General features: G+C 44.2%; 1 protein-coding gene across 1 annotated transcript in view; it reads left to right on the top strand.

Annotated features, from left to right (window-relative positions):
* LOC100659471 (membrane-spanning 4-domains subfamily A member 8-like) overlaps positions 1-13,888 on the top strand; it is a 35,515-nt gene that overhangs the window by 9,161 nt on the left and 12,466 nt on the right. The window contains exons 2-4 of the mRNA XM_010599200.3: positions 3,007-3,229; positions 9,147-9,269; positions 13,210-13,269. Coding sequence (XP_010597502.2) covers positions 3,007-3,229; positions 9,147-9,269; positions 13,210-13,269 — 406 coding nt within the window. The remainder of the gene's footprint in view (positions 1-3,006; positions 3,230-9,146; positions 9,270-13,209; positions 13,270-13,888) is intronic.

Below are 13,888 nucleotides of genomic sequence, written 5' to 3'. Positions count from 1 at the left end.
TATGCATTGGTAAAAAAAAAAAAAAAAAAAAAAAAACAGTGATGAATCTGTGAAACATTTCATAACATGGAGGAATCTGGAAGCCATTATGCTGAGTGAAATTGGTCAGTTGCAAAAGGACAAATATATGTTGTATAAGACCACGAGAAAGAGTTTAAACAGAGAAGAAAATATTCTTTGATAGTTATGAGAGGTGGGAGGGAGGGAAGGATAGTAGATAAGAACTACTTTAGGTGATGGGAAAGACGAAACACAATACAAGGGAGGTCAGCACAACTAGACTAAACAAAAAGCAATGAAGTTTCCTGAATAAACTGAATGCTTCAAAGCCCAGCGTAGCAGGGGCACAGGTTGGGGGACCATGGTTTCAGGGAACATCTAAGTCAATTGGCATAATAAAATCTATTAAGAAAACATGCTGCATTCCACTTTGAAGAGTGGTGTCTGGGGTCTTAAATGCTAGCAAGCGGCCATCTAAGATGCATCAACTGGTCTCAACCCACCTGGAGCAAAGGAGAATGAAGAACACCAAGGATACAAGGTAATTACAAGCCCAAGAGACAGAAGGGGCCACATAAACCAGAGACTACATCAGCCTGAGACCAGAAGAGCTAGATGGTGCCTGGCTACAGCCGATGACTGCCCTGACAGGGAACACAACAGAGAACCCCTGAGGGAGCAGGAGAGCAGTGGGATGCAGACCCCAAATTCTCATAAAAAGACAAGCCTTAATGGTCTGACTGAGAGTAGAAGGACCCCGGTGGTCATGGCCTCCAGACCTTCTGTTGGCCCAGGACAGGAACCATTCCCAAAGCCAACTGTTCAGACAGGGATTGGACTGGACAATGGGTCGGAGAGGGATACTGGTGAGGAGTGAGCTTCTTGGATCAGGTGGACACTTGAGACTATGTTGGCATCTCCTGCCTGGAGGGGAGATGAGAGGGTAGAGGGGGTTAGAAGCTGACGAAATGAACTCGAAAAGAGAGAGTGGAGTGAGGGAGCAGACTGTCTCATTAGGGGGAGAGCAACTGGGAGTAGGTAGCAAGGTGTGTATATAAGTCTTTGTGTGAGTGACTGACTTGATTTATAGACTTTCACTTAAAGCACAATAAAAATTTTTAAAACATAGACTCAGGTTGATCGCAATTCTCATTTCACTTACTGTGACTCCGCCTCTTTTCTCATCAAAGTTTATTGATTTCAAAGTTCCTTCCTCTGTTTGGAGCCTCCCCTATCCTCTCCAAGTCGAAGTTGTTTCTCTACTGCAGCGCTTTTATCATTCTGCCTTGTGTTGCAGCTATGTATTTTGTGCCCTGAATGCCCATTTTCATTTCTGTGTCAAGCACAACCCAGAGCATCAAGCACAACCCTTTCTTCTCCACACAGATACTATTAAACACTTGTTACACTGAACTGCCTTTAACTGCCTCGCTGCCCAAAAGAGGAAGTAAATACAGGTGGGGACTCTGAACTCCAAGCAGTTTCCTGTACCTAGGAGAAAAGTGAAAAGGACTTTGGATCTTTCTAAAGATATCGCCCAACTGGACCCCCTGCGTTCATTCTCCAGGAAAAACAACTTGCCTACAGCAAAGAATTGGGAATAAGTGCAAAAGAGACTTTCGTTGCTGGCGGATCACAGTGAGTATGCTTCATTTACTGGTTTCTTTCGATAATTAGGAGCCCTGGTGGCCCAGTGGTTAAGTGCTTGGCTGCAGTTCGAATCCACCAGCCACTCCTTGGAAACCCTATGGGGTGGTTCTACTCTGTCCTGTAGGGTCACTATGGGCCTGAATCAACTCAAGGCAAGGAGTTTTTGGTTTTTTAGTTGATAATTAAGAAGTCCTTGGGTTGTGCAAATGGTTAACACACTCAGCTTCTAAAGGAAAGGTTGAAGTCCAACAAGAGGTGCCTTGGAAGAAAGGCCTCGTAATCTACTCCCCCAAAAAATCAGCCACAAAAACCCTATGGAGCACAGTTCTACTCTGACACACATGGGATCACCATGAGTCAGAAGCAACTCGATGGCACTTTGGTTTCGTGATGGATAATTAAGGGATGTGATAACATTTTTCTGCCAAATTAGACTTACAGTGAGTCTGGGTGTGGGGTGGAGGACACGGCAGGGTTTTATTGTACTAGCTTTCTTGGGTTTGGACATAAGCAATCAACTGCTTTAAAAAAGAAAAAGAAAACAAATGTTTTAAAACCAGATCAAAATATACACGCATCCTAGAAAATGGAGCAGTATTTGCCATCCAATGAATACATGCTGCATTGGCAACGGGGCATCCCTTACAGGTGATGGTCTCCATTTAACTAGTATTTATATGGCTGGGTAACCTTGGGGAATTCATGTCCACTCTCCCAGCTGCAGTTTCTTTTTCCAGAAAATGAAGAACTTGAGTTCAGTGTTCTTCAGGGGACTTTCTGGCTCTGAAATTTCATCGTTAGTTAGGACTACTAATCACTATGAGAGATATAACCCTGGAAGAGGCACAGCCCTCGTCCTCTGGTACCACTTAACCACTTTTGGGCCTTGGTTTTCTCACATGTAAAGATGGAGGGGCAGATGTGAGAATTAAAGGAGATGTATTTGTGAAGCATTCACCCCCTGGGACCTTTCAAATGCCCTGTAACTGGTAGCTAATATTATCTCTAAAACAGAATGAATAAATTCTGTCTTGGAGTCCTTGAGTGGTACCAAGGGTTAAGCACTGGGCCACTATCTGAAAGGTTGATGGTTCAAACTCACCCAGCGACACCTCAGAAGTAAGCCTGGCAATTTGTTTCAAGATCACAGCCTTGAAAACCCTATGGAGCACAAGTCTACACAGACACACACGGGGTCACCATGAGTCAGGGTAGACTCGATGGTAAACGACAACAATAAACTCTGTCTAATAGGAGGCCGAGATGCTCAATGAGCTAATGGAGGCAAAAATCCTATGTAAATGTACACACACTAGTGCACATGTAAAGGACAACTCTATATCATTTGTTTTTTAGCACCATAAATTCAATGGCTTCAGCAGGCCCCATGGCCAATCCTGTGTTTGTGGTGACACCCCACAATGGTTACTCCATGGTCCCAGGAGTCGTGTCTCAGGTACCTCTGTATCCAAGTAACCAGCCCCAAGTCCACCTGATTCCTGGGAACCCACCTGGCCTAACGTCGAATTTGAGTGAGCAAGCTGCTCGGAGAGCCTTGAAAGAAGGCAAAGTCTTAGGGGTAAGTGCAATTTCACTTTGCAGGCCAAGGACCACATGGCAGGGGCCAGAGGAGGGGGAAGGTTCAGGAAATACAGAAATCCTCAGTGGGCACTTGGGGTTGGAGCTGGCTGGGCCTTGCCAAGCCCAGGTCATTTGAGCAACTTCAGCAGGGCCTCAGTTATGGAACCTTGCATTTTCTGAAGTAGTGATTCTGAGTACAGGCATTTTAGGAAAGAGAAAGAAAAGCCAACAGGAAAAGGGTAAACTTGAAAGTTGATCCCGTTGTCGGTATCCTCTGGAAGAAAGTGCACCCAGCAATGCCAATGTAGGCCACAAGGTGGAGTCCAAACTCAATGTGACTGAATCAAGTCTTAACCCAATAGAATGCAGGAAAAACGCTGGAGCGGTGGTGGTGTGGCGGTTGAGATATGGCTGCTAACTAAAAGATCAGCTGCTAAGCAAAAGGTTGGCAGTTCAGATTCATCAGCTGCTCCTTAGGAAACCCCATGGAGCAGTTCTACTCTGTCCTATAGGGCCACTACAAGTAGAAATGACTTGATGGCAATGTGTCAGACACCTAACAAAGTAAGAGTCTTTTGTTGGGTCCTGGGGTGGGATCCCTGCAAGGCTATCCTGGGTAGGAAAAAGGAAAGCCCATTTCATTATGTAGCCAAATGATGAGAAGCGTGGATTCTGGTTCCAGGCTACCTGGACTAAAATTCTAGTTTTGCCCTCATATATTGCTCACGAGAGTGTATATTGATCCAACCTGAATGGAGGACAACTTGTATGTACCTGCCAAATGTACAAAATACACAATAATTACCTTTCGGAAACTTTATCCTCCAGAAATACACACAAGAAATGCTATATCTATGAGGTTATCCATTGCAGCATGATTCATGATAACAAAAGAATGGCGATGATCAAATATCCATCAATATAATACTGATTAAGTCAATGTATTGTACATCCAAAGAATGAAATGTATTGGAGCTATAAAAAGTACAAGCACGCTCTTTATGTAAAAATATCCCAAGATAAATCATTCACATAAGAAAGTAAGGGACAAGCATTGTGGATAATTGGCTGAGTGCAAAGATTTATATACAAGAATGTTCATCAGTGTTATTTATAACATATTGTTGCTGTTAGGTGCCCTCGAGTCTATTTCGACTCATAGTGGCCATATGCACAACAGAATGAAACACTGCCCAGTCCTGTGCCATCCGCACAATTATTGCTATGGTTGAGTCCATTGTTGCAGCCACTGTGTCAATCCATTTAGTTGAGGGCCTTCCTCTTTTTCGCTGACCCTCTACTTTACCAAGCATTCGGTCCTTCACCAGGGACTGATCCCTCCTGATAACATGTCCAGAGTATGTGAGACATGGTCTTGCCATCCTTGCTTCTAAGGAGCATTCTGATCGTACTTCTTCCAACACAGATTTGTTCGTTCTTTTGGCAGTCCATGGTATATTCATTATCCTTCGCCAACACCACAATTCAAAGGCATCAATTCTTCAGTCTTCCTTATTCAGTGTCCAGCTTTCACATGCATATGAGATGATTGAAACCACCATGGCTTGAGTCAGGCACACGTTAGTCCTCAAGGTGACATCTTTGCTTTTCAACACTTTAAAGAGTTTTTTGCAGCAGATTTGCCCAGTGCAACGCATCTTTTGATTTCTTGACTGCTGCTTCCATGGCTGTTGATTATGGATTCAAGTAAAATGAAATCTTTGAAACCCTCAATCTTTTCTCCGTTTATCATGATGTTGCTTACTGGTCCAGTTGTGAGGATTTTTGTTTTCTTTATGTTGAGGCGTAGTCCATACTGAAGGCTGTGGTCTTTGATCTTCATCAGTAAGTTCTTCAAGTCCTCTTCACCTTCAGCAAGCAAGGTTGTGTCATCTGCATAATGCAGGTTATTAATGAGTCTTCCTCCAATCCTGATGCCATGTTCTTCTTCATATAGTCCAGCTTCTCAGATTATTTGCTCAGTATACAGATTGAATAGGTATGGTGAAAGGATAAAACCCTGACACACCTATGCTGACTTTAAACCATGCAGAATCCCCTTGTTCTGTTCAAGCCGCTGCCTCTTGATCCATGTACAGATTTCTCATGAGCACAATTAAGTGTTCTGAAATTCCCATTTTTTGCAATGTTATCCATAATTTGTTATGATCCACACAGTCGAATGCCTTTGCATAGTCAATAAAACACAGGTAAACATCCTTCTGGTATTCTCTGCTTTCAGCCAGGATCCACTTGACATCAGCAATGATATCCCTGGTTCCATGTCCTCTTCTAAATCCAGCTTGGATTTCTGGCAGTTCCCTGTTGATATACTGTTGCAGTCACTTTTGAATGACCTTCAGCAAAATTTTGCTTGCGTGTGGTATTAATAATACTGTTGAATAATTTCCACATTCAGTTGGATCACCTTTCTTGGGAATAGGCATAAATATGAATCTCTTCCAGTCAGTTGCCCAGGTAGCTGTCCTCTTGGTATACTTCTTGGTATACTCTGGGTAAACTTCTTGGTATAGACGAGTGACCACCTCCAGCACTGCATCCGTTTGTCGAAACATCTCGATTGTATTCTGTCAATTCCTAGAGCCTTGTTTTTTGCCAATGCCTTCAGTTCAGCTTGGACTTCTTCCTCCAGTACCATCGGTTCCTGATCAAACGTTACCTCCTGAAATGGTTGAACGTCGACCGATTCTCTTTTGGTATAGTGACTCCGTGTATTCCTTCCATCTTCTTTTGATGGTTCCTGGGTCATTTAACGTTCTCTGCATAGAATCCCTCAGTATTGCAACTCAAGGCTTGAATTTTTCTTCAGTTCTTTCAGCTTGAGAAATGCTGAGCATTTTCTTCCCTTTTAGTTTTCTATCTCCAGGTCTTTGCACATGTCTTCATAATACTTTGCTTTGTCTTCTCAGGCCACCCTTTGAAATCTTCTGTTCAACTCTTTTTTTTTTTTTTTAATTTTTTATTGCAATTTAAGTGAAAGTTTACAAATCAAGTCAGCCTCTCATACAAAAATTTATATACACCTTGCTATATACTTCTAGTTGCTCTCCCCATAATGAGACAGCACACTCCTTCTCTCCACCCTGTATTTCCATGTATATTCAGTCAGCTTCTGTCCCCCTCTGCCTTCTCATCTCCCCTCCAGACAGGAGCTGCCCACATAGTCTTATGTGTCTACTTGATTCAAGAAGCTCACTCCTCACCAGTATCATTTTCTATCTTATAGTCCAGTCCAGTCCCTGTCTGAAGAGTTGGCTTTGGGCATGGTTCCTATCTTGGGCTAACAGAGGGTCTGGGGATCACACAGTGCTCGAAGTGCTCACTTGTCTATGCCAAGAAATTTGGAAGACAGCTACTTGGCCAACTGACTGGAAGAGATTCATATTTATGCCTATTCCCAAGAAAGGCAATACAACTGAATGTGGAAATTATCCAACAATATCATTAATATCACATGCAAGCATAATTTTGCTGAAGATCATTCAAAAGTGGATGCAACAGTATATCAACAGGGAACTGCCAGAAATCCAAGCCAGATTTAGAAGAGGACATGGAACCAGGGATATCATTGCTGATGTCAGATGGATCCTGGCTGAAAGCAGATAATTTGAGGTCTGCATCCCACTGCTCTCCTGCTGCATCAGGGATTCTCTGTTGTGTTCCCTGTCAGGGCAGTCATCGGTTGTAGCCAGGCACCAACTAGTTCTTCTGGTCTCAGGTGTTCAGCTTTTTCACTTCATCATTTTTTCCTTTTGATTTAGCTACTCGATGTTCAAAAGCAAGTTTCAGAATCTCTTCTGACATCCATTTAGGTCTTTATCTCCTGTCTTTTTTAAGGAACTCTTGCTTTCTTCATGTATAATGTGTTTGATGTCATTCCACAACTCATCAGGCCTTAGGTCATTAGTGTTCAACACATCAAATCTATTCTTGAGATGGTCTCTAAACTCAGGAGGGATATACTCAAGATGGTACTTTGGTCCTCATGGACTTGTTCTAATTTTCTTCAGTTTCAGCTTCAACTTGCATATGAGTAATTGATGGTCTGATTCGCAGTCTGCCCCTGGCCTTGTTCTGACTGATGATGTTGAACTTTTCCATCGTGTCTTTGCACAGATGTAGTCGATTTGATTCCTGTGTATTCCATCTGGTGAGGTCCATGTGTAGAGTCGCCGTTTATGTTGTTGAAAAAACGTATTTGCAGTGAAGAAGTTGTTGGTCTTGCAAAATTCAGTGTGATCTCCGGCATCCTTTCTATCACCAAGGCCATATTTCTCAACTACCAATCCTTGCTTGTTTCCAGCTTTCACATTCCAATCACCAGTAACTATCAGTGCATCCTGATGGCGTGTTTGATCAATTTCAGACTGCAGAAGCTGATAAAAATCTTCAATTTCTTCATCTTTGGCCTTAGTGGTTGGTGCATAGATTTAAATAATAGTCGTATTAACCGATCTTCCTCGTAGGCATATGGGTATTATCCCATCACTGACGGCACTGTACTTCAGGATAGACCTTGAAAAGTTCTTTTTCATGATGAATGCCATTCCTCTTCAAGTTGTCACTCCCAGCATAGTAGACCGTATGATTGCCTGATTCAAAATGACCAGTACTGGTCCATTTCAGCTCACTAATGCCTAGAATTATGCATTTATGTGTTCCATTTCATTTTTGATGATTTCCAATTTTCCTAAATTCATACTTCGTACATTCCATGTTCTGATTATTAATGGAAGTTTGCAGCTGTTTCTTCTCATTTTGAATCATGCCACATCAGCAGATGAAGGTCCTGAAAGTGTGACTCCATCCATGTCATTAAGGTCAACTCTACTTTGAGGAGGCAGCTCTTCCTTTGTCATATTTTGAGTGCCTTCCGACCTGAGGGGTTCATATTCTGGCACTGTGTCAGACAATGTTCTGCTGCTATCCATAGGGTTTTCACTGGCTAATGCTTTTCAGATGTGTAGACTGCTGGGTCCTTCTTCCTAGTCTGTTTTAGTCTGGAAGCTCAGCTGAAACCTGTCCACCATGGATGACCCTGCTTATATTTGAATACTGGTGGCATAGCTTCCAGCATCACAGCAACACACAATCCCCCACAGTATGACAAACTGACAGACACATGGGGATATTTATAACATGAAACATTGGAAACCTTACCTAACCAACAGCTCTGTTCTGACTATTCTACACCACACCTATATAGCGGAACCTGGGCAGCCCTTAAAAGCCAAACAGAACACTTAATGCCATGGAGAAATGTTCACAATGCAATATTAAGTTAAAAAGACAGAGACATTTTGTAAAACAATTTATTATCTGTGTATGTGTTTGAAAAGAATAGTGGAAAGTTATACACCAAAATGTAAATGGTTGTTTTCTTTGAGTGGGGGAAAATTGGGGTAGTTTTTATTTTATTTCTGTACTTTCCCTGAAGACATTGGTGGTTCTGTGGTAGAATTCTTACCTTCCATGCGGAAGATCTGGGTTCAATTCCTGACCAATGTACCTTAAGCACAGCCACCACCTGTCTGTGTGTTGCTGTGATGCTAAAAAGGGTTTAGCGGAGCTTCCAGATTAAGACAGACTAGGAAGAAAGGCCTGGGAATCTACTTCCAAAAATCAGCCAACGAAAGCCCTATGGGTCACAACGGTCCAATCCACAACCCAATCATGGGGATGGTGAAAGACCAGGCAGCTTTTTGTTCCATTGTGCATGGGGTCGCCATAAGTTGGAGGACAACTAGATGGTAGCTAATGACAACAACAACAATACTCCATGTTACTTCGTAGACCAGGAAAACAAAGCATTTATTAAAATAAAAAGGAAGCTCAAAGGGGAGAGAGGATCCAGCCTCAGAAAACAAAGGCTTCAGCTTGTGGCTCTCCTACAGGCCCTGCAGATCCTGATTGGCCTGGTACACATCGGCTTTGGCTCCGTCTTCGTGACTGTCCTCAGTGGGTACTATGTAGCTGTCTCATTCTTTGGAGGCTTTCCTTTCTGGGGAGGCATCTGTGTAAGTAAACTTATGAGTAAGTACTTAGAAGGTGCCGACTGACTCAGGGCCACAAAGTTCCCAGTCAAAGGAGCAGCAGGTGCAAGTTCAGCTCAGGCCTTATCCACCAAGCTATGGCCCTGCAAGTGCACATCCACCCAGAGGGGGCATTTTTCTAGGCCATCCACCCAGAAGTCAGAGCACCTTTATCTAGTTACTGGGTTGGGGAGGGGTCAGCTTTTTCTAATTCATACAAAAACACCCACAGGTAAAAAAAAATGGCCTGGGAACAACCCTCAAGAATTATTCAACCTGGAGTCCCTGGGTAGTGCAAATGGCTAATGTTCTTGGCTGCTAACTGAAAGTTTGGAGGTTTGAGTCCACCCAGAGGCACCTCAGAAGAAAGCCCTGGCAATCTACTTCCAAAAATTCAGCCATTAAAAACCCTATGAAGCACAGTTCTACTCTGATACACATGGGGTCTCTATGAGTTGGAATCAACTCTACGGCAACTGGTTTTTTCACTGTTCAACCTGGGCCTCCAAGGAGAAAAATATGTTCACCAATGGTCAATAGTGGTGACCCAGCCACAGAGCAGCAAGAGAGTGTGTGTGTGTGTGTGTGTGTGTGTGCGCGCGTGCGCACGCGCATGGGCAGCAAAGACTCTTAACCTACAGCTCACAGATGGGTTGCAGAGGCTCCACTTTGGCAAAATATTTGCTATGTTTAGATGTGCATTTTTTTTTTTCTGGAAAGCTCCATAACTTTCATCAGCTTTTCAAGGTGGTCTGTGACGCCATAAAAGAGTCACAGTGCCTCCTCTTCTCGCCTTTATGATTCTCTCTCATTCTCTTTGGCGTCTTCTTCCACCCCCACATTCCGTCCTTCTCGTCCCCCCCAACCTACTTCCTTCTTCTGATCCATAGCTTCTCCCTTGACTCACACAACTGCCTGTGACTCAAATGCAACTCCCATCACAAATAGCAAGACTCCATTTTAAACTATATGTCAGCCAGAATCACCCTCCCATGAGATTTAAATAAAATAGCCTAGAGTTATCCCCCATCCCCATTCCCACACAACACCTACAAGATGGCAGTGATCGCATTCTTGGTAGGTCCCTAGGTGGTACAAATGGTTTGTGCTCGACTAGTAACCCAAAGGTTGGTGGTTCAAAGCCACCAGCAGTACCACAGAAGAAAGGCCTGGCAATCTACTTCCATGCAGATTGCAGCCAAGAAAATCCAATGGAGCAGTTCTACTCTGTATCATCACATGGGGTTGCCACGAGTCAGAATTGGCTCGATGGCAACAGGTTATGTTCTTGGGAGCATCTTTCTCTGAGTACCTGTTCTTTCTCTCGTTCCCATCCATGTCTCATCAACTGAAGCTGTGGTCTTGTCTCTGCTCTGCAGATGCCCAGACTTTGAACTAAGCCCATTTTCCTCAGCACCCTTCCTCAAGCCACTCACAAGGCTCCTGTGTCTGTATGTGCGACTTTAACGGAGTCTGGGGCAATGGAGAGGGAAAACATAACAGCCACAGGAAGGACTTGCTATAGAGTGTTAGGCTCCTGTTCTTAAGCTTCCGGTGGCTGCCCAGCACCTGGGATGCCTCACTGGCCCCCTCTCTGTCTGCCAAGGCCTCTCAGCTCCCTTCAGCCCTCAAGACCCACCGCCCTTTTTTCTGCAAGGCAGTTTTGTTCTTGGTGGCCTTCTAGACTCCAGGACTGACTATCTTTGTAGTTTCCAAAGATCACTAATCCCCTCTTCCAAAACAAAGGCCCATCTCCCTGGGCAACTCAGAAGGACATCAAAATTCCAACTCTTTCCTCCCTTCCTTCCCCCGTGAGCCTCTCTAAATGAAGCAGATTTAGAGAATGAAACACGGGGAGCATGAAACAGATGTATTTTTCCCCTGATAGGAAGTTATGGCATCCCCCTGAGAAGGCAGAAGCAGAGTAATTTTCCATTATGAATAATTATTTCTACTGTGTGGCACGTTCATCTGCCCTGAGTGGGAGGGAGCATAGGCTGGGGGTTAAGAACACAGGGTCTGGAGTCCAACTGCCTGGATTTGAGTCTCAGCTCTGCTACATACTTGCTGGGTGGTCTTAGAAGAGTTATTTTAAAGCTCTAAGCCTCAGTCTGCCATCTATAAATTGTAAATAATAACAGGGTTTGATGGGCCATTATGTGGTTAAGTAAGGCAAGGCTTTGTAAAAGCAAGGGGTGGCTAAAAAAAAAAGCCATTGCTGTTGAGTCAATTCCAACTCATAGCAACCCTATAGGACAGAATAGAACCGCTCCCATAGAGTTTCCAAGGAGCAGCTGGTGGATTCAAACTGCCAACCTTTTGGTTAGCAGCTTTAGCTCTCAACCACTGCACCACCAGAGGTCCTAAGGAGTGGTTAGGCATTGAAAATTGACTCTATGGCACCTAATTTCCAACTCACAGCAACCCTGTGTGACAAAGTAGAGCTGCTCCACAGGGTTTTCTGGGCTGTAGTCTTCATGGAAACAGATTGCCAAGTCTTTCTCCCATAGAGCAGTTGGGTGGCTTTGAACCACCAATCTTTCAGTCAGCAGCTGATTAGTTATCAAGCGCTGCTATAACACATACACCACAGGTGGATGGCTTTAACAAACGGAAGTTTATTCTCTCACAGTTTAGGAGACTAAAAGGACAAATTCAGGGCACCAGCTCTAGGGGAAGTCTTTCTGTCTCTGTCAGCTCTGGGGGAAGGTCCTTGTCATCAATTTTCCCCTGGTCTAGGAGCTTGTCAGCACAGGGACCCTGGGTCCAAAGGACATGCTCTGCTCTCAGCTCTGCTTTCTCCCCTCTCTGCTCGCTTCTCTCTTTGATATCTCAAAAGAGATTGACTCAAGACATAACCTAATCCTGTAAATTGCGTCCTGCCTCATTAGCATAACTGCCTCTAATCCTACCTCATTAACATCATAGAGGTTAGGATTTACAACACATAGAATAAATACATCAGATCACAAAATGGAGGACAACCACACAATACTGGGAATCATGGCCTGGCCAAGTTGACACACATTTTTGGGGAAAACAATTCAATCCATAACAGTAACCAAATACTTAAGGATTGTACCAGGGCTCCTTAACAAAAACATGGTGCTTGGTAATGGTAGTTTTTACTAAATCATAGCTGATTCCTTCTCAGACCACTGTACCTACCACATCTGGCAAACAACAGCAGGTAATCCCGTCAGCCACAATGCCCGCAGGATACCAATGTCAAAGTTAAAAGCACATGATCTATATCCTCATCTTCACACTTGATGTTCGGCATCATAGAGGCACAACACTAATCTGAGGATCTAAAAGGTGCTCATCCAGGTGTGTAGACAAACAAGGACTGGTGTTGGGCTTACACTTAAAAACAATGGACAAGACTCTGGTAGTGGCCTCCCGCTTCCCTCCAGAGCCCTATACCTGACTAAATCCTGAGATAAAGGTGGGAAAGCAACAGTGTGTGCATGCATGAAAATGAAAGACAAGGAAATAAGCTCACATTTATGGAGCATCTACTATGAGCAGGATCTACTATGTGCAAGACATACCAGCTATGCCAGATGCAAGACATAAATCACCTCATAACAATGACACTTGGGAAGAGGTGTAATTATTCCTATTTTTCAGGAGAGGAAATGGAGACTTAATTAGTGACTTAACCAAATAGCATGTGAGTTTCAATACAGAATTTAAAACCAGACTCTCTGGATCCTGAAATTTATGTTTATCTTACTTTGCTGCCCTGCCATACAGCGAGCGCAAAACAGCTCATTCATCCTGATTCCCCACAGTGAACCCAGGGCCCCAGCAGAGATACTTAGTGTGTGTGCAAACACACACGTGTGATCAGAATCAGGGAAGCCTGAGGAAGGGGACCCTAACCCCTGGCCTCTCTCTAAACCTCTCTCTTCTGTACCAGTTCATCATTTCAGGATCCCTCTCAGTTTCTGCAGAAAAACAGCCAGAATCTTCCTGCCTGGTAAGTCATATCCTAACACTGGCTCTCCCAGATGTGGACCTATAGGATAAAGTCACAAGGGGGAAAGGTTAACACACAATCCCTCCCTCATCCTCACACCTACTTATACCCAGACATGGTGCACTAACACACACACGCTCATACACAAGGAGCCACAGGAGCCTGGCGGGAGTCACGAGCAGAAAAGAGCCCAGAGGATTCAGGGGGAGGGGAGGGGCAACACAATGCCATAGTCCTTACAGGAGAAGGCAGAGTCAATGCTCCCAAGGGCCCAGGCTCCCTTCCAGCAGAGCAGGGGCACCAAGAGTGCCTGCCGCACCCAGAACAATCCGCTAGATATTTCTCCAGGGAAGCCAGGGAGGCCTCAGTCACCTGCTGCCCTAAAGAATCCAGCCAACCAAGCTCAGAAAATCAATCTGGACAAAGCTCTGTTCTCCCCTAGCAATGGACTGTAAGGTAACTTTGCTTCTCTGAAAAGCAGGTTAGCTAGGGTAAGGGGCCTCAGGGGAAATAGGTGAGAGCCATTCGAAAAATTCCCAAGTTCCAAATTCTGCACATGGCCCAGAATCCTGGCATGCCTGAGCCTGTCATATCCTGAGACACTCAGGACAAGCCTCCT

Source organism: Loxodonta africana, chromosome 7 (assembly GCF_030014295.1).
Source record: "Loxodonta africana isolate mLoxAfr1 chromosome 7, mLoxAfr1.hap2, whole genome shotgun sequence".
Taxonomy (NCBI): Eukaryota; Metazoa; Chordata; class Mammalia; order Proboscidea; family Elephantidae; genus Loxodonta; species Loxodonta africana.
The sequence above is the reverse complement of the archived record's forward strand: the minus strand, read 5'-3'. Positions and strand labels throughout refer to the sequence as shown.